Raw genomic sequence first — 21,498 nt, 5'->3', positions numbered from 1 at the left:
AAATAGAGTCAAGATATGCTTGAATCTTAATAATACCAATTTTAAGGAATTCCTTAAGTCCAAATTGTATGGAAATTGTGTTCATTTGTATGTTGTATACTTTCAAATATTTGCTATGTTTCCCTTTTTGGGTTTGGGTAGGATAAGTGTTAACATAGGGTTAAAAATTAACCAGTGGGACATTATTTCAGTCTGGTACATGGCAGAATCTTAAAAAACACACTTCAAGGATTAAGGAAATGCAGTTAGGCCACGGCCACACCGCACTTTTATTTTACCTCTGGGGCGGAATCTGCCAATGCTTTGTCAATGTAAATGCGTGGATTCACGCAAGAGCGGATCATTCCGCCTGTCGCGCAGACCTTGCGTTTATCCGCTCTACACGACTTGTCCATTTCTGCTGGAGGCAGGAGCTGAATTTCCCCTTCTGTCCAATCGGGTGAGTCGAAGGCGGACCGTCCCAAGACTCAGGAAGCACCATGGTGCTCAAGGCAGAAGGCGGTGCGGGCTACGGGGACGGTCTTGAAAGTGAGTGACAGGTGCGTCACTCCCGTTTTTTAGAATCCGCTGGCTGCAAAAAACTGTGGCCGCGCACAACCTGCGTTTAACAGCAGCCGACCATGTTTTGGTGGGAGCGCGCCCTTAGTAAGAGAAAGTATTTAGTCAAAACTGAAATATATATGTGATCAGCTCGGCTCCTTTTTTTTTTGGTGCTGTTTTTGTCCTGTAGCCTAATAGGGTCAAGATGTGCTTGAATCTTAATAGTAACCACTTTAATTAATTCCTTGGGTCCAAATTGCATGGGATTTTTATTTTATTTATTTGTCTTTAAAAGTTGTGGTATTTTCTATTTCTTCCATTCCAGGTGAGGGTAGCTAACAGTAGTGTGTACCTTTAATCGAAACTAATCAAATATTGTCATTTTCTTATCTCAGTTATGTAATCATTATCTCATTTGATCAGCTGTTGCATTAAACAATGATTGATATAACCAGAACATTGTACAAATTATCCAAATATCAGGCACACTGGCACAATGAAATCACACATCATTATAGAATTTGACCAATGATATGACACTGATAAACACAATGAGCAACAAAGACCTTAAAAATACACATCTTTTTCCACCAAAGATCAACATTATCACTAATCTAGATTAACACATGTGAATATATGATCGAAGTAAATCAGTAAATTATAATTGTATCCAAAATCATGCATCCAGCTACTACTTTGCAATCTTATTTAAATAGGCACTTCACAGATTTTGCACCAAATCCCATTTTAATACATTTGAGGACGATAATGATGTTGGAGTGTGTGTTTGCGTGCGTGCGTGCGCGTGCGTGGTGCGTGCGTGCGTGCGTGCGTGCGTGCGTGCGTGCGTGCGTGCGTGCGTGCGTGCGTGCGTGCATACACTGTTTATACCGATCTTATACAGTTTATTTATTAAAGTATGTTACATTTTCATTTGCTTAAAGACAAAGAGCTTTTGCCCATCGTTGATGACCTGAAAAGTGATGAGTTACCTGAGGAAATGGCCGCCAATGTCCATGCTGACATCACACCCCAAGCACGCATGAGGGGGACCCTTGAAAGTGCGAACAGCAGCGGGACAAGAGAAGCCCGCGGCAGCGAGGTAGCAGGCTGAAATAATGTCCCATGGGATTCATTTGTAACCCTTTATTACACTTATTCTGTACTCAAACCAGAAAATGGAAAAATATAGAAAAGAGCATAACTTTGGAAGGAAACAACCTACTGTAGCACGCACATCAGAAGATGCAGAGTGGTTTTTCACAAATCTCAATTCACTGCATGCTTTTATGACAGGCAGCCAGCAACATGCTAATTTCATTGACGTGCAGACAGAAGTATCCTGATCACAGACCCCTTGAACGCGGTTGTGACACAAGGTGGAGTTCAAGGTCTTAAGGCCGTTTCAGACTCGGGGAGCGAGTGACGCGCCTTAGTAATTCATTTTCAACTAGAAAAAGTGCTCCTCGGAGCACAGGTCTCCGCCAGGTCAGGTAGGTTATTGTGGCCTCCTGGTGGCGCTATAATAGGCCAATGTGAAAAGGGTGCCATTTCTTTTTAGGCCTTGCATGGCAATAGGACACTGCATTCATGATTTGAGGCATTTTGTTCAAAACATTTGTTTTGCTAAATTAGACCTGCTGGTGGCGCTATAACAGGCCAATGTAGTTGCGATTTCCGTGAAAATTTGCACGCACATTCCCACTAGGCCGAGGAAGAAATGCCACCCTTTTCACATTGGCCTATTATAGTGCCACCAGGAGGCCACAATAACTTACCTGACCTGGCGGAGACCTGTGCTCCGAGGAGCACTTTTTCTAGTTTTACACTAGATTAAGTAGAGGGATGTCAGACATGTATTTTGACATGGCTGGGTATTTGTTACTGGGATAGATAGATTATTTTCTTGTTGGTATGCTGTTGTAGGTGGTCTTAGTTCCTGTAGCTGTTGTAGTTGAGTAGTTGAGAGGAAGACCTACATGGAACATGTTTGCTGTCTTCTCATCAGTATAGTGATGGATCTTGTAGGGGTATGAAGGTTCAGAGGCACAGTATATGGCTTTCACTGTGCCTGTTACTTTTCTGTTCAAGCATATGGCTATGATGCATGAGTCCTCTGTTCCCATGCACATCCAGAATATCTCTGTAATCTTCATTTATCCACTTCACAGACAATTAGTGTCACGCTCCGCTCCTCAGCCCTTGGACCTTGACTGCCCTTATAAGGTTTTGAACTTATTAGGACTTGTTCTATAGTTGTTCTGTATTTCTCATGTATTTCTGTTCTGTTTGGTTCTGGTTTTCTGTTACTCTGTTGTTGCCTTGGTTTTGTGCATCTTATTTTGTAGTATTGTTCCCAGTGTTTCCTGTCTGCCTAGTTACTGTTACCTGCCTAGTCTTACCAGTCCTGTGATATTGTCAGTGTTTCCACCTGTGTTCTCTTAATCCCCCAGCCTATCCCAGTGTTGATTGTCTGTTGAGTTCACCTGTGTCCTGTTAATCCCTGTCTATTTAAACCCTGTGTTTGCATTGTAATTTTGATGGTCCTTAGACTTATGTCAAGCAAGTTTGTGGTCAGTGCTAGTTTGCCTCCACCCCACCTGTTCTCTTACCTTCTTTTGAAAACCTCAGTTTGTTTAATAAACTCTTAAATTGATCCTGCCTTGTTCGTCTGCTTTTGTGTCCTGCCCATCACTCATTCCTGACAATTAGCTTACGACCAGAGCACTTACATTGTAGCCGAATAATTCATTAAATTAATAAAAATGCAAAGACAAAGTTTGAGCACCCCACATAATAGTCAGCATTCTAAATGGGTCAAAGAGCTTTTGCAAACGGAAACAAATGTTTAGACAGTTAAGTCAAGACTTGTTAGCTATTAAAAAACTCCATATCCCTCCATGTTTTTGTTACCTGTCAGAATGGGGGGGATTAAATAATTAATCAACAATCATTCACATTAGTCACAGAATGTGACATTTGTATTAGCACCATAGATTCATAAACTGATTTCCTGGGAATTGTATTTATTTCAAAAGTATGGTAGATACCTTATGCATGCATATAGAAATATTGCATAAAGTAGCGCATTTACCATCTTATATGATTATATTTATTGATTATACTTAAAACTCCAGAAAGGCTACTCAGAAGATGACTGACCTCATTGAACACAGCACATCTAATACAAATAAAAGTTAGCTTGATATAATCCAGAAGAAAGAGGTGAATATTGCCTGTCTGCTTTGTATAGATAGGCTGATACATTTAGAGAGAGATTGAGAGAGTTAACTGGTGTAACAACTAGTTACCTGCTCACAAAGTTTCTGACTGGGCCGTATTCGCTTTGGCAATTTCATCAGGTTTCCAGGCTAGACAGTCCATATTATTGATCCATTCTTTAGATGCATCAATACTATTATATAGAGTTCACATCAGAAAACAAGAGATCAGCTAATAAAGTGTGATATGTCTTCTTTTCTCTTCCTGGGCCGATTATTTAACAAAGGTCGCAATCATTGAAAGATAGTATTTATTTATAAGCTTGTCCATCCGGCTGTCATTGACTGCAATCATAGGGGTTGAGGGCTTCTATGTCTGCTGTTCACCTCGTGACACCGTCGTATGATAAAGTATAAATCAGACAGAGGGCTCACAGGCTGAGTTTCACTTTACTTTTGTTTTGGTGAGGAATTAGCAAAACAGTATAATAACTAGAAAAAGTGCTCCTCGGAGCACAGGTCTCCGCCAGGTCAGGTACGTTATTCTGGCCTCCTGGTGGCGCTATAATAGGCAAATGTGAAAAGGGTGCCAACCGTGCCATTTATTCTTGCATTGACACTTCATTCATGATTTGAGGCATTTTGTTCCAAAAATGTGTTTTGCTAAATTAGACCTGCTGGTGGCGCTATAACAGGCCAATGTGAGAAGGGTGGCATTTCTTCCTCGGCCTAGTGGGAATGTGCGTGTGAAATTTCACGGAAATCCCAAGCTGTGTGTATACTTTGAGGCTTTTTGTTCAAAACGGACCAATCCTGCAAACTTTGGAAGCCAACCTTAGGCAATGAGGATGGAATATGGGAAATCGGACAGATCCGTGTTGATCACATGACTATAGTGATACTGTGTACCGATTTGCATGACGCTTGGATAAAATTTGTAGGAGTAATATAAAAAAATCACACCCTGAGTGAAGTGGGCGGTGTCTTGCTAGCTAATCACAATACTGAATGGAGTCAACCAATCATGTACAAAAGATAAATACATTTATTGAAACACTCTTTATGATGGACGAAACCATAACTTAAAAAAAAACAATTCATGTTTTTTTTTTAAAGCTATGGTTTCTTATATAGGGCTATGCACATGTGTCATGTGACACTGGCCAATCACAGTCCTGAATAGATTGTGATTGGCCAATCACAGCGCAGGATAATTGTACAAATTTCCAAACCTCACTTATAGGGGCGGTTTCACTGCCCAAGATAATTGTACAATTTTCCAAACCTCACTTATAGGGGCGGTTTCACCGCCCAAAAAAAAAAGAGTTTTGCACAAATCAGCCTCCTGGTGGCGCTATAACAGGCCCATGTGAAAGATTTGGGGCAGAGGTTCTGAATTGGCATCCAGGGAGTGTGTGTGCACAGTTTCGGAGCGACCGGGCCAACGGTGCCGGAGATTAGCTGGTGACAGACGGACACACATACACACACACACACGGACACACGGACGGACGGACAAGGGGTAAAACATACTCTCTCGCCATGCCTTCGGCCTGGCGGAGACAATAAGAAAGAAAGAAAAGTCCCAAAGAGCGAAGACAGGTGAGAAATAAAACATATCTGTAGGTGAGTGTATGTACTGTATATATGTACTGTATGTGATTTTACTGCTCTGCTCACTGTCTTTGCCTCAGTGATTTGTGTCTGCACCACTGGGTTAGATCAAGCAGGAATTCTGGACTTTGTTTCCTGAACTACTAAAGACCACCCATTGTGTTGTTAGCCATTAAAACAATGCAGCATGCACTTGTCTTCTTCTTCTGATGTAAACAAATATTTCACATTTTGGTTCAGAAGTTAGCAGTAGTTGGCCATATAGTGTGAATGTCACCTAGTCTTGCCTGGTCTTGTTTTGATTCAGTTCAGTGGTGAGATTCTTATACAGAACAAACTGATGAGGCAGGCGTCAACAAGACATCCTAAATTGTCTTGATGATCTACAACATGATTAGATATTCTTTATTCCACAAAAAACATTAGACCTACAATTACTGTCATCATTCGTCAGTTAATATCAGAAAATAATTTCAGCGTGGGGCCATTGATAGGCCTCTCCATCATAAAGTCCCAGGGCGAATTTTTGGCCCAGGATATCCCTGGGCCCTGTTCAACGCCCTTCTCAAGCATGAGCCCGGAGTCATGGAGGACTTACTTGGATAAAACCACTGGAGGAATTCTGGAAAATCTCATAGGCCCTGACTGACCAATCAGAATCAATAGGAATATACAGATGTATGTGTGTGCGTGCGTGCGTGCGTGCGTGCGTGCGTGCGTGCGTGCGTGCGTGCGTGCGTGCGTGTGCAGGTGCAGTGGGTGACAGGGATGGCCACGGACCGGCGTCTCATGGTGTCGATCACGTCACCAGATGGTTTCCTCGTAACAACATCCAATGATGCTATTGGTACAATCAACTTTGAGACCAAAGAGACAGGTACAGTAGTACTAACAACAGCCTCCTGTTTCATTACACCATGTCTAATGAGACCAAAGAGACAGGTACAGTAGTACTAACAACAGCCTCCTGTTTCATTGCACCATGTCTAATGAGACCAAAGAGACAGGTACAGTAGTGCTAACAGCAGCCTCCTGTTTCATTACACCATGTCTAATGAGACCAAAGAGACAGGTACAGTAGTACTAACAACAGCCTCTTGTTTCATTACACCATGTCTAATGAGACCAAAGAGACAGGTACAGTAGTGCTAACAACAGCCTCCTGTTTCATTACACCATGTCTAATGAGACCAAAGAGACAGGTACAGTAGTACTAACAGCAGCCTCCTGTTTCATTACACCATGTCTAATGAGACCAAAGAGACAGGTACAGTAGTACTAACAACAGCCTCCTGTTTCATTGCACCATGTCTAATGAGACCAAAGAGACAGGTACAGTAGTGCTAACAGCAGCCTCCTGTTTCATTGCACCATGTCTAATGAGACCAAAGAGACAGGTACAGTAGTGCTAACAGCAGCCTCCTGTTTCATTGCACCATGTCTAATGAGACCAAAGAGACAGGTACAGTAGTACTAACAGCAGCCTCCTGTTTCATTGCACCATGTCTAATGAGACCAAAGAGACAGGTACAGTAGTAACTAGAAAAAGTGCTCCTCGGAGCACAGGTCTCCGCCAGGTCAGGTAGGTTATTGTGGCCTCCTGGTGGCGCTATAATAGGCCAATGTGAAAAGGGTGGCATTTCTTCCTCGGCCTAGTGGGAATGTGCATGCAGTCATGATTTGAGGCATTTTGTTCCAAACATGTGTTTTGCTAAAGTAGACCTGCTGGTGGCGCTATAACAGGGCAATGTGAAAAGGGTGGCATTTCTTCCGCGGCCTAGTGGGAATGTGCGTGCAAACTTTCAGGGAAATCGCACGCCGCGTTCATGATTTGAGACATTTTGTTCAAAACGGACCAATCCTGCAAACTTTGGAAGCCAACCTTTGCCAATCAGGATGGAATATGAAATATCGGACAGATGCGTCTTGATCACATGACTATAGAGATACTGTGTACCGATTTGCGATGTTTGGATGAAATCTGAAGGATTAATATCCAAAAATGTATTTGACATAAGTCGGCCTCCTGGTGGCGCTGTAAAAAGCAGATGTGAAAAATGCAGTGCAGATGTTTTTCCTTGGCTTCTGGGGAGTGTGCGTGCAAAGTTTCACGCAGATCGGTGCAGTTATAGTTAAAAATGCAAATCGGCCTGTTATAGCGCCACCATGAGGCTGATTTGAAAAGTTTTAAGTGGCATTTCTTCCTCGGCCTAGTGGGAATGTGCGTGTGCAATTTTATGGAAATGGCAAGCTGCGTTCATGATTTGAGGCAGTTTGTTCAAAACTCACCAATCCTGCAAACTTTGGAAGCCAACCTTAGCCAATGAGGATGGAATATGGGAAATTGAACAGACCCGGGTTGATCACATGACTATAGAGATACTGTGTACCGATTTGCATGACGTTTAGTTAAAAGCTGTAGGAGTAATAGGAAAAAATGGGTTTGCACACATCGGCCTCCAGGTGGCGCTATAACAGGCCCATGTGAAAAATGTGGGGCAGAGGTTCTGAATTGGCATCCAGGGAGTGGGTGTGCACAGTTTCGCAGCGACCGGGCCAACGGTGCCGGAGATTAGCTGCTAACACACAGACAGGACGGACACACTTATGACATAGGCTTAAGTGCATTTCTAGGTGTGGATTTGTATTAATACACTATACTAGGAATATGACCTTTTGGAAAGAGAGCCTCTACGGGATGAATGTATATTAATTTTCACATATCTACGACGTAAATTACCCGCTCGACAAAGTCCAGAATGTTTGGTGATAAGTGCCATTTCAGTAAGTACTGAGATACCAGATGATTTGTCTCAATAACTCAAGTAAGCTTACTGGAGAGTAGGCTATTCTATTAAATGTTATTTAAATTATTACCTTTACATCTTTGTGAGCACTCATGCACATTTATATATATATATATATATATATATATATATATATATATATATATATATATATATATATATATGTGTGTGTGTGTGTGTGTGTGTGTGGGTGTGTGGGTGTGTGTGTGTGTGTGTGTGTGTGTGTGTGTGTGTGTGTGTGTGTGTGTGTGTGTGTGTGTGTGTAACCAAGAACAACCCAGACACAAATGTTAGAATAGGACCCTGTTATTGTGCGGCACCAGTCGGCCAGCCCCGCAATAACACTAAGTGGAAAACAGGAAGTGGGAAAAAGAGGAAGTGTAGTTCCACACATGTCAGATGCAAGCAGCAACCACAGATCTGCATAATAATCTCCTTCTGCTGGAAACTTTATTCAACATTTTGTTCAACTTCTTTTTCTTTGACTCTCGTCTGTGATACGTCAAGTCTTAGATATTTTCTCTGTTTTGACTTATTAAAAGCACATGTGATAAAGACATACTTGGGCCTATGCCATCAGTGTGCCATAGCCTATGTGTCACTCACCAGGAAACCCCTTTTTATTGCCTATTACAACATCATATATTGGTGACTGACAAGCATACATACTCATCCAGTTTTACCACATCACTTAAACAGACTTTCTCGTGTCTTAAACATTGTTTGTAGTTTATTTATTATGTTAACATGACACACAGTATGGGTCATATTGCTCTATTGAGAGAAGCATGTGCACATATTCAAATAAGTGTTGTTACATGTAGCCTATGTATAACACTGAGACAATGTCACATTCTGTGGTTTCACTTGAAGTAAAAAATATAGAGAAAAAGTTGTTTAGTTGACAATTGAAATACTGTAGACAGTGAAAGTGTTTAAGTGACAAGTCTGTCACTTCTGGAACATTCCCGTGAATGTAGATGAGTACATACTGCCATCTAGAGGCAAATCAGCAGACATTTAATGCCAGCACATAATAAGCAACCTTTAGAATAACACAATGTGGATTTTTGGTGGTATAATATAGGCTACTGGTGTTGATGTGAATGGGACACAATGAGGCCTTAAAACTAAGCTACTGTCGCCTTTTAAATTATTTATAAAAGAATACTGAATTTCACCTCAATTTTTTTTAATTCATTTATCTTCCCCTAGAAGCATCATTGGGTTATTAAACTACTGCCTACCATAGGTGGAAGTATAACATGTTAAGTCTTGAATAGAGGTCAATCCCCTTTTCTACACCACTTACCAAACATTCAGCATGTACAGTATGTATTTATGTATGTATACGGTACATGCAGTTGTATGCACATACAGTACAAGCTGATTAGTACATACAGTATATACATAAACACATGCATAGGTATGTACAGTATGTATTTGTATTGTGTGTGTGTGTGTGTGTGTGTGTGTGTGTGTGTGTGTGTGTGTGTGTGTGTGTGTGTGTGTGTGTGTGTGTGTGTGTGTGTGTGTGTGTGTGTGTGTGCGCGCGTGTGTGCTCGCGTGCGCGGGCGTGCATTGGTGTGTTTTACATGATTTCCACAGAGGTGAATGTCAGTCCTCCTGGACTACAATGGACTACACTTCATTAAAACAGGATGTGGGTCCATACAACTACAATATTAATATTCTCTTCCCAGTTCATTCTCAATCCCTTTAGATATAACGTGTACAAGAATTATATATATATATATATATATATATATATATATATATATATATATATATATATATATATATATATATATATATACATATATATATATATATACATATATATATATATATATATATATATATATATATATATATATATATATATATATATATATATATATATATATATACCAATCATATGCAGTTTATTTATTACAGTATGTTATATTTTCATTTGCTTAAAGACAAAGAGCTTTTCTTCAAAAAGACTCGAGGAACTGTCAAGATTTGTGGTGCGTGAATGAGGGGCCCATCATTGATGACCTGCAAAGTGAGGGTACATGAGGAAATGGCCGCCAACGTCCATGCTGACAACACACTCCAAGCACTAGTGAGGAGGATCCTTGACAGTGTGAACAGCAACAGGGCAAGATTGCCTCGAAAGCAGATCTCGTCACCTAGTCACTGCAGGACCACAATGGAAACAAGCCCTCAGGGCTTTTTGTGTTATCCTAGTTTTAGCATTATTGTATAACTGTACCTACAGTGTATGTACTTTTTGCAAACTGTTAATAAAGTATTCAATCAATCAATCAAAGTAAACTTATTTTGAAAACAAGGTTTTGTTTCTAACAATTGATTTTGTTCGTAAACAACATTCGCTGTGGAATAATTGGCATTATGTATTGTATGCCGTTCATTATTGGTCTTGGAACAACTCGACAGGTTGATTCAAGCCTGATGTTAAAGACCAAGACCACTTTGGTAGAGGTTAGGGTTGTGTAGTTACCTTGCCACGATGTAACTCCAAAGGTGGACGAGAAATGAAAAATAATTGCTCCAGTGATTAGAAATTGATCATTCAAAATATGCTCCTCATTGACTTACATTGGACTTACATTGTACGTTGAAACAACTCTTGTTGATTTTGCCATTTTTATTAGGAAGAAAACCCAGACTGGATCCATGGATCCCGATCCGGATCTTCAAATAGTCAAATCAACAGGAAGTTAACATTTTTATTAAAACAAAAAAACAGTACTGGGTTTGGTGATGTTCTATATTGTCTGAATCAAATTGGTTTGCGTTCGTTTATGTGCTAAAATAATGACTTTGAGAGCTGTTTCAGCGTACAATGTAAGAAGCAATGAGAAGCATATTTTGAATTATCAATTTCTAATCACTGGAGCAATTATTTTTCATTTCTTGTCCAACTTTGTAGTTACATCATGGCAAGGTAACGACACAACCCAAACCTCTACTAAAGTGGTCTTGCCCTTTAAGTGGAGCTCACCTCACATTTGCTTGTGGTACCCTATGTGTGTAACAGGTATGTGTAGAACATATCTCTTTTTTTAAAGTGTATGGTGAGTTTCACAGATATGACTTGATTTAGTAAAGAACATATTTTAGTCTGCAGTTTAAACATGTAACTTCACATACATTTAATTTAATTGGATTTTTGTCCAATCCATACTGATTATTTAGATTGTAAAAAGGAGCACTATGCTACAAATAAAGCCAGCCTTCCTTTTATGGACTTTTTGCTTTATTGTTTCATATTTAGTTTGTGCATGGAATAATCAATTAACTGGACCAATAGCCAATTAAACCACTTAATCCCTATATTGCGACATTCCTGGTGCACAAAAATGTGGTCAAAATTGTTCTACTGCTATGCCACCAGAATATGGAATGCCCTAGAACCAACAGGCATAAAAAAGTATGACTCTCCTTCAAAACCAATCTAAAAGAGCACCAACAGGTGGCTGCAATTTGTTACTGGCCCCTGTAAAAAGCCCCCCCCCCACCCCCAAATGTTTACTGTACATATTTTTCTTTCTTTTTTTATTACTACTCATATGTATGATGTTTTGCATACTATTGTATATTATTGTTTGTTTTTAAATGTCTTGATGAATTGAATACACAGGACCTCAGGAATCAAGCCCTGGACTTATTGGGTAATCCTTTTAGCATTCTTTTGTATAAATCTGTGCCACCGTGCCTTTATGCAAACAAGAATGAAGCAAGAAGAGAGGGAGGGGCAGAGAGCATTAAACCAAGCTCTAGTTTCATTTTAGTTTCATTTTAGTAACAGTGTGACCAGGGTGTGTGAACAGGCGTGCTGCATCCACACTCACCACAGGTAAATGACTTCCTTAAGTTCTTCAATGTGTTTTATTGAAATCAGTTGAAGTTGCTAAGTCGCCTGCTTTCTTTTTATAATGTCCACAGGTTTGTCAGGGGCTTCAAATACGATATGAAGTTGTATTCATTTCCTTTTTGCCGATGGTAGGAACGTGATTCATACGTCATCCAGTCAGGGCTATCTGTGGTATTCAAAAACAGTGGTGGAAAGTAACTAAGTACATTTACTTAAGTACTGTACTTTTTTTTAAAAAAAATTTGAGGTATTTGTACTTTACTTGAGTATTTCCAATTTCCAATACTTTTACTTCTAATCCACTACATTTCAGAGGCAAATATTGTACTTTTACTCCACTACAATTAAACACATATTATTATTAATGTATTAAACATACATTAACCTTTAGCCCTATTTTATACCTAGGCTATTTGAAAATAGCCGATCTACAAGCTCACAACGCGTCGCATGTGAGCTTCTAGATCGGCTATTTTCTAATATTTTAGTACTTTTACTTTTTGTACTTTAAGTACATTTTGTTACCGATACTTTTGTACTTTTACTCAAGTAAATGTTGAATTCCGGACTTTTACTTTTGCAGTGTTGATACTTTTACTTAAGTAAAACATTTGAGTACTTTTTCGAGCACTGTTCAACAATACAAAATACCAGAAGCATTACTGTAGCCTATTCATAAATATGAAATGTGTAGTACGGCTTTTCATATGACCTGCTTTACCGGAGTCATAACTGGAGACATACCTAATTAAGCCTCGTGAGTTTCTTTCTTCACGTTCTCTTTAACTGGAGAAGCACTGTTATGCCTGTAACACTTTGATTACAGGTTGTGTTGGAAAGGATGAGCTTCCAAAGCTATCGGCATGGTCATGCTGGACCTCCAAAAGGCGTTTGACACTGTAAACCACTCAATTCTACTTAATAAGCTGAGGGCGATTGGTTTTGATTGCACATCACTAAATTGGATGAGATCTTACTTGGAGGGAAGAGAGCAAGTGGTTGACATCAACGGAACCATGTCCTCATCCCTCCCGGTGAGCTGCGGGGTTCCTCAAGGCAGCATTCTAGGGCCGTTACTGTTCCTACTATACATTAACGACATGAATACTGCCTGTAACTGCAAACTGTTCCTGTTGGCTGATGACTCGGCACTCCTGATCTCGGGTGAGGACAAGATGCAAGTTGAGGAAGCTCTCAGCTCCGAACTTTCCAAAATCCGTACCTGGCTTACCGATAACAAACTGTCACTACACCTTGGGAAAACTGAATCCATTCTCTTTGGGACCAAACATTCCCTCAGTAAGATGAAGGTTAATGACTTCAAGGTCAAAGTCGATGACACAATCATCTGTAGCGAAGAAGAGATTACTATTTGGGATGTATTCTTGACAAATACCTGTCAGGTGAAAGCATGGCAACAAAGGTGGTCAAAGGAGTAAACCAGAGAACCAGATATATGGGCAGAGTTTCCTCTTTTGTCAACCCTCAGGCCCTCAGGACCCTCTCAGGGACCCTGATTCAGACCCTTTTTGACTATGCTTGCTCCTCTTGGTACTCCAACACCTCAGTGTCACTGAAGACTAAGCTTCAAACCTCCCAAAAAAAACTGATTTGACTACTTCTCGGACTGGGGCCCCCCATACCTGCTTATCTGTCAAAATACCTCCAAAAAGTTAGTGACACCCACAGTCACGAAACTAGAGGGAGCGTAAACAACAATCTGGTACCACCCACCCATAAAACAAACATGGGCAAATTCTCCTCCTACACCACGGCCACCGAGGTATGGAATAGCCTAACCCGATCCCTCAAAAAATGCAGTTCGTTGGGCTCATTCAAAACAGCCCTAAAAGCTCATCTTTCTGGAGGCCATAAGAGGAGGTAGTACCAGTTTCCCTGTAGACAGTTGACCCCCCTCCCCCCTTTTTTGTATATACTTTTATTTTATTCTTCATGATGCTTTTTTTGTACATATTGGTATTTTTTCTCAGTTTTTTATGTTGATTTGAACTGTTTGGTTGCTATTATATATGTCTATGAAATTAATCCAAGGACCCCAACGGAAACAAGACCACAAGGACTTTTTTGGTCAGACCTTTTAGACAAAAGCATTATAAATGTAACTGTGTTGTTTTACATTCTTTTGCCTAATAAAAATTTCAATCAATCAATCAATCAAAGACATTTAACAAACATTATAATATTCCACATGTCCTCTCTCATAACACATTTCGCTGGAGACCCCCTGGAACCCCCTCAAGCACCCCTGGCGGTCCCCGTACCACACTTTGAGAACCACTGCTGCAAAGCTCCATTCAGGGCCTAAAATCTATTATGATGTGGACCCTTAATTGTCCCCAAATTAAATCCCCTTACTCTAGTGATACATTAAAAAAGCAACATGGCATTACGTCAGTAAAAGGAGTTCCTTTTTTAGAAGTGATTTCGACACGATGGTTTGACATCAGGGATTCCAGGGATCAAGAAGACGGCAGGACCAGTTTATCTTGTCTAGACTCGTCATGTTTATGCATGAAACCTTTGTGCTGAGGAACCAGATCATAATTATTGTACTCTTATGTACCTGTGTGCACAAGACTTGACACACATTGAACCTGAAAACACTGTTATGAATCTATCTATGAAATCTGAGTATCTGAGTAGGGCTTGATAAAGCATTATGCTTCTCCCTGTCCCCCCTTTCTACACTGAAGAATTCTCACTGTTATATTAACTCTGAGAGTGTAACTACACTGTAACTAAAGTAATAACGTCTATTACCGGGTGCACGGTTCAGTGTGTGTGTGTGTGTGTGTGTGTGTGTGTGTGTGTGTGTGTGTGTGTGTGTGTGTGTGTGTGTGTGTGTGTGTGTGTGTGTGTGTGTGTGTGCGTGTGTGTGTGTGTGTGTGTGTGTGTGTGTGTGCGCGCGCTGAGGAAGGCTCATGCCAAAACACGTTGTAGCTTGAAAACCTGAGTGTGTGTCTCTGATCCTTTTCATTTGTATGCTCTGCTAGTCCGCACCTCTCCAACCTTTGGGTGTGTGCCATTCTGTATAGAGATAATATGTGGGTTATATAAATCAAGGACGCAGGAGGGGGGGGGGGTGTTGAACATACTCAGTTCCATTGGGGGGGGGGGGGATATCCCTCCCACTTTTGGGATGAAGAAAAAAAAAATCTACACTTCATGGAGTAAATGTGTTATACCTAGTTAACCGAATTAATGTAACAAAAATAAAATAAAAAAAAGTAACAAAATGTTACGAAAAAATGTAACAAAATGTTCGTGCGCACACGCGAGCGCACACGCTGGGAAGTGGGAACACATGCATGCGTCCCCTTCGGTTCTACAATGCCCTCTGCATCCTTGATAGAAATCCAATCCAATCCAATTAGGCCTGCTCCATTCAAGTCCAGTACTGTCCAGTCCATGTTCTATTCAGTTCATTTCCATCTGGTTAATTTCAGGATTCAGTCTATTGCATTTCAACCTGTGTCTGTCCCCCTTTCTACCCTCTCTCATTTCAGTCGGTCATGGATTTAGAATGCATCTTCGCCATAGCAAAGCAACTCTATGCTCTCTGCGCGAAGGTCAAGGCCAACAAGAAACAGTGCCGCCGTCTGGCCTGGCGCGTGAAAGGGCTTGAGGAACTGCTGCTGAAAATCAGGCGAAAAGAAGCTGCTGGTGAGAACTCTGACGAGGTGGAGACGGCCCTCAAGGAGCTCAAGATCACACTGGAATCCGCTAAAGAAAGTGTCGAAAAATACACCTCTGCTACTTTCCTCGCGCGCATGTTGAAGGTCAACAGCCGCGGGGACGAGTTTGTGAGTTTGAACGAGCGTCTCAACGACGCATTCCAGGTGCTGTCCCTGAATCTGCAGGTGGACATGGATCATAATCTACACAAGCTGTTTGACGTGGCCTTTCGGCAGAAAGAGGATGAAACAGACAGGGAGGAGGATCATTCAGAGCTCCAGAAAAGTGAGAGGAGGGGCGTATTGCCATCTTTTGTGTGTTAAGACACTGGTTCTCAAACCTCCACGAACCCCCATCTGAACATGTTTTGTGCCAGGGAACCCCAGAATAGAAGATTTGTGCTACGAAATGCTAAATTATTCAAGTTTAATTTTTTTTAATCTGATTTTTTTTTATAAATAGCAGATGTACAAGCTCTCCTCTCAGAGTGACGTGTTGAGCTTGTGAGCTTGTATATCTGCATTTTTTTTAATAGCCAACGTATAAAATAAGGATAAAGTGGTTAAAAGGATTGTGACGCTGTATTAACACATTTGGCTGGAGGCTGGGGACCCCCTGGACATGGTTACCCCCCCCCCCCCACCCCCCACCCACCGGGCCCCACTTTGAACCAATGTGCTATATAGCTCAAATCTAAAATGACACAGATGCTTTCCCGGATTGACTGGGTTATGACATCTATCATTGTACCTTTGAGCCCAATGTAGGTCTTACTTTTTCACTCTGTATGGGAGGGTGTACCATGTCAAACTACATGCCCGAAATACAGCATTTTGATATAAAATTGATGTATTGCTGTAGCAGCGATGCACTCTTTCACTTGCATGAAAGAGCACATGGATCAGGTTCGTCTTATGAACGTAGCCGTGATTGTGTGATTGGCTTTAATATCAGAATGTGTTTCACAGTGCTACAACATATGATGGACCAACAGGATGCTATGTTGGAGAAGCAGGATGCTATGTCAGAGCAACAGGATGCTGCGTTGGAGAAACACGATGCTATGTTGGAGAAACAGGATGAATCCCAAGAAATGCTGAAAATAATTGGTAACATGCGTAAGTAAACAACAATAACGTCTCATTAGTACGTGGGCCGCTTTTTTCTGTGTACACCAAATGTCTTCGCCAAAAATAGCCAATCCACAAGCTCACAACGCGTTGCAGCACGTTGTGAGCTTGTAGATCGGCTAATGTTCCCCCCAGAATATGGATGCTGGGGTTTGATGAAGCTAAATTATATTATTATATTGCTTGGCATGGATCAGTCTGTTTTGCTAAAACTTGAGAGCTGTGAACAGAGGGCCTAAAATGCTATCTGTTTAGATAAGGCCGCAATGCAAGGAGTTATGGTCGCATGTCACATCTGCTGGGAGTAGAGAGCATGGGAGAGAAGTTAGCGCTAACAAGCTCAGTAGAAGAGATCAAATGTTTGATTGTTTTTCCTTTAGCCAATTATGAGCTGACAGTCAGGGAAGAGCAAGTCAGTCTATCTGTGTGCTTTGCTGGTGTATGATGTACGTGTTTGTTGTGTGAATGTTACACAGTAAATAAATCATTCTATCACCATTCAATATTTCATCTGAGTCAAGGAATTTTCTGATCTTTTGAGAGTTTCAATTCCGCTAGAATATGAGACTGGAGTCCATAAAGTATTAGCAAGGATTTGAATTTCCATGTCAGGTTGGGGGGGGGGGGGGGCTAGGTTTGGACTTTTACAGGGGCCAGTTTCGAATAATGGATCATGTTTCACTGACAGCTGTCTGATGATTTATTTTTCTATCCCATTCATGGTTTTTCCATCATCAACAGTATACAACTTGAGTATCACTGCTAAAGACAGCCGAGAGATTAAAGACATCCGAGAGATCAAACCTGAGGAGCTGATCTTTATTTCCAAAGAGCCTGTCATGAAAACTGACATGTCAGAACTCTACAAAGGAGAATACCAGAAATTTACAGTGGCCATCAAACACTATCCAGCCTCCACTAGTCCAAGGTTTGTGGCATATATATTTTAATTGATAAAATGGTTATAAGGGGTCTAAGGGGTCCTTGACCTGAAAAACATTGAAGACCCCTGCTAAGTGATATGATAAATTATCACATGGGCCCAAGAGTTCATTTCGATTGTCTTAATTGTCTTTAATCGTCTCCCTGAAAGCGAGGTGAGGAGGATATTCAACAGGAAGATCCGAACCATGAGGCACTTTGAGTCACCAAACATACTGCGAATGTTTGGCATCTGTGTCCAGAATGAGAATGGTGAGTGAACTTTATCATTTTGTGTTCTATTTTGCACTGGAACAAAAAAAAATTGGTGGTTCACATGAGGTGTCCTTCTCCCTGCCTGTAGGACCCAGTCCGAACTACCTCATAATTACGGAGTACTGTGAGAGGGGAAGTCTTAGAAAAGTGTTGGACTCGAAGCGCAAACTACCGTGGGACAGGAAAGCTCGAATGTGTTTGGATGCTGCACTAGGCATCTACAGGTGAGTTCTCAGTGGTAGAGAAATACCAAACCAATTAGATTAATAAGTAAGAAGGAGTAAGGGTTGACGTGGTAGGCTGTATTTTGTGCTCAGATAAAAACACAGCCAAGATAGTAATAAAGGGGCACTCCGCAGAGCAGCTGGGAGTGTCAACCATCCATACTGCAATGGGTCGACCACTCCGTCCTCGCATTTAATCCCCTCCCCCTCGCAGGGGCGGGGCTTAGGCGCGAGTGGAGGACGCGAGGAGAGTGAGCGAGTGACCGAGTTTGGGGGATTGGAATTCAGCTTATGGGAAAAATGCATTGTCTTTTTCTGAGTGGAACCAGAAAATGGCCGCCACTGCTATGACCTATAAGTGTTCCAACCGTGTTCCAAAAATAAACAAATTAGTCTAGCAATTTTACTCATATGGATATGGAGCATTCATTGACGGCTAAGGGTACACATTTATCCAAAGAAAATAAAGTAAATAAAGAAATAAAGAATTTGATGACAGTGATACTGTATGAGGGCCTTGTCCATGAGGCATGACTTTTTTAACTATCGTTTCCTCTTAGATTACATCAAGAAGAACAAGTCAAATCTACTAAGACTTATGTCCATGGAAGTCTCAACAGCAACAAGTTCCTGGTCGATGAAGATTTCAGAGTTAAGGTATGAAGGAGTTAAAAACAAACTGCATTTCATATTTGTGATATGAAGGGATTCATCATATGTTATTTTTTTATTTATTATTTATTTGTTTATTTAGACAGGACAGAGCATATTAATGAACGTCACATGAACGTAAATACACCGGATTTAGCAAAGATGCTAATTTTCATCCGCAGTCCTCACACAAAACAGAAAAACAGAAAAACAATAACATCAGAAAACAGACAAACGGTGAAATACAATTACATTACATCACATAGCCTAAAAAAACCTAAAATATGATCACAAATGGTTGCAGCTTTGGTTTTCAAGCAACCATCTTTTCACATTGAATTTAAAAGATGGAAATGTAGCACAATCCCTTATATGTAGAGGAAGGCCATTCCATGCTACACAACCCTGTACTGAGAGGACATTTTGACCGAAGGTTGTTTGCCGGTGCGGCACTTCACAATCTCCTCGAGTGGTTGCTCATATGTTCTTGCATACTTCTTTTCTTTTGTTCCTGGCTCAATACTTTAGTCATAATGTTATGTATATAATATTCCTTTGTGAGTTTTGAAATCAGTCACTACTTTAGTACAGCAGTATATTTTCTATATGGTAGATATTATATCATATTTAGTAATGATTCCCCCTCGTTGGTTGTCTGTTTTGTGACTAGCTGGGTGGTTTGGAGCTGGTACAAACAGAGACGTCCTTGAGAAGGAATAGAAACCCAAACAAGAGCTCCCTGCGCTACCGTTCACCTGAGCAGCTGGAGAGTGTCAACCATCCATACTGCAAGATATGTGAAATCTACAGGTCAGTCCTCTAAACAATAAGATAAGAAGAATAACATTTAAAACAAATGTTAGAATATAATAAGTCACGAAACAATAAAATGCTGCATGGGATAATCAATTAACTCTAAGTGGACCTATAGCCAATAACGTAACTGAATGAACCAACCCACACTATGTTTTGTTTGTTTGTTGTTTGTTTTTTCCAGTCTCGGAATGGTCCTGTGGGAAATCGCAACCCGGAAGAAACCCCTTGACGGTGTGTGTCCTGAAAAGTGAAAACAGTGGTTAATGCAGACTGTACCTTTCTTGTACACTTTACAATTACACAATTACCTGTACCTGATTGCTTAATGTATCATAACCATTTCTCTCATAACAGATTGTACCACCCATATGGAGATCCATAAGAGAGTGTGTGAGGACAAGCAAGTGTTAGAACCACTTCCTGAAGACTGCCCTGAACTGCTGGGAGAACTGATCAATGCCTGTCGTGCGTATGACGCTTCTCAAAGGCCAACGGCTGGAGGTAATTGTGTTTAGTTTTTGTTTTTTAAAAGAAGGAGGGTAAAACCTGCGTGTGACTAACCCCAGGTATGATCTCTAATCAATGACTAGATCATACCTCATATTAGATGCTAATGTTCTAAACATCATGTATGCTGTATGCCTGGCCTGCTATCTGTATAGGTATATATATCTTTATTTGTTTTATGTAAGCTGATCTCTTTCCCTTTGCTCTCGCTGTACCTCTCTCTTCTCACGGCCCACTACAAAATGATGGAGCGTTCACACATTTTTATTTATTTATTTATATTTATTTATTTTCATCCCATTCTTACACCTGTAAACCTGTTATGTGACAGATAAAGCTGATACTGATTCTAATTCTGATCGTGTGAAAACAATAGATATAGAATAAGGCCTTTGGCCAAACTCAACTCACCCCCATGGGCAATGTATTTCAGTGCTGGTAGAACTCAAGTCTGTAGAGAGACAGACACTTGTCACATGCTTGTCTACTCACCCCTCATTACTGTTTCTGTTATTGTTTCACATCAATAGTTTTATGTTACCTCATTTCAACTTATGCCTATTGATGCAAAATATCCCCAAAATGATATTTATATGTGTTCTACAGTGCTGGTGGACCAGCTACGGAAGGTGGTGGAGCAGGTGGTGAAGGATCTGGAGGAGGAGTAAGAAGAAAAGAAGAAAATGTTTTTGATAAATGGATTATTATTTATGATGTTCATTCAGAACTGATGTGTAATTCTCTATTATGTCCATTAGAAATCTTGTATTATTCTTCAACTGTATGGCATTATTTTCTATCGTCTCTCTCGGGTGGAAACCTCCTATGTCCTCAACTGTTACAAAAAATAGCAGATCTACAAGCTCAAAACGTGTCGCTTCACGCTGCATTTCGAGCTTGCAGATCTGCTATTTTTTATCTTTTGTGTGACGCTGTAGTATGATCAAGTAGGGCGTTAATTTACGAAACAAACACAAAAAGTTAAAATATGGAGATAAGAGGTTTCTGCCCGACAACAATGAAATGTATGTTATTATATGTATATGTTATTAGTTGTCATTTGATTGATTATCTTACTGTAGTCAACCGACACTGATTTGGGGGATTGAAAAGGCCCCTTGGTTGCTCTTCCCACTCAGTTCACGCTGGGCAAGTTCTAGCCGGTTGAGTGTCTAAAGTTTAAACCGAAGTACCGGAATGTGGCGGACG

The 21,498-nt window shown here is 40.6% G+C and overlaps 2 protein-coding genes across 2 annotated transcripts in view; both read left to right on the top strand.

Annotated features, from left to right (window-relative positions):
* LOC308092388 (mixed lineage kinase domain-like protein) overlaps positions 1 to 21,498 on the top strand; it is a gene marked incomplete at its 5' end in the record, with an annotated part of 98,566 nt that overhangs the window by 54,683 nt on the left and 22,385 nt on the right. The gene's annotated exons all lie outside the window — the stretch shown is intronic.
* LOC308092387 (uncharacterized protein) overlaps positions 11,991 to 21,498 on the top strand; it is a 31,893-nt gene continuing 22,385 nt past the window's right edge. Inside the window, exons 1-11 of the mRNA XM_080438248.1 lie at positions 11,991 to 12,050; positions 15,596 to 16,049; positions 16,733 to 16,882; positions 17,636 to 17,822; positions 17,988 to 18,088; positions 18,180 to 18,315; positions 18,876 to 18,972; positions 19,637 to 19,776; positions 19,964 to 20,013; positions 20,137 to 20,283; positions 20,896 to 20,953. Of these exons, the coding sequence (XP_080294374.1) occupies positions 15,602 to 16,049; positions 16,733 to 16,882; positions 17,636 to 17,822; positions 17,988 to 18,088; positions 18,180 to 18,315; positions 18,876 to 18,972; positions 19,637 to 19,776; positions 19,964 to 20,013; positions 20,137 to 20,283; positions 20,896 to 20,953 (1,514 nt within the window). The 5' untranslated portion in view covers positions 11,991 to 12,050; positions 15,596 to 15,601. The remainder of the gene's footprint in view (positions 12,051 to 15,595; positions 16,050 to 16,732; positions 16,883 to 17,635; positions 17,823 to 17,987; positions 18,089 to 18,179; positions 18,316 to 18,875; positions 18,973 to 19,636; positions 19,777 to 19,963; positions 20,014 to 20,136; positions 20,284 to 20,895; positions 20,954 to 21,498) is intronic.

This window comes from Gymnoscopelus braueri, assembly GCF_963280865.1.
Source record: "Gymnoscopelus braueri genome assembly, chromosome: 9".
In the NCBI taxonomy this organism is placed as follows: Eukaryota; Metazoa; Chordata; class Actinopteri; order Myctophiformes; family Myctophidae; genus Gymnoscopelus; species Gymnoscopelus braueri.
Note: the sequence above shows the minus strand (reverse complement) of the source record. Positions and strands in the feature narration are given on the sequence as shown.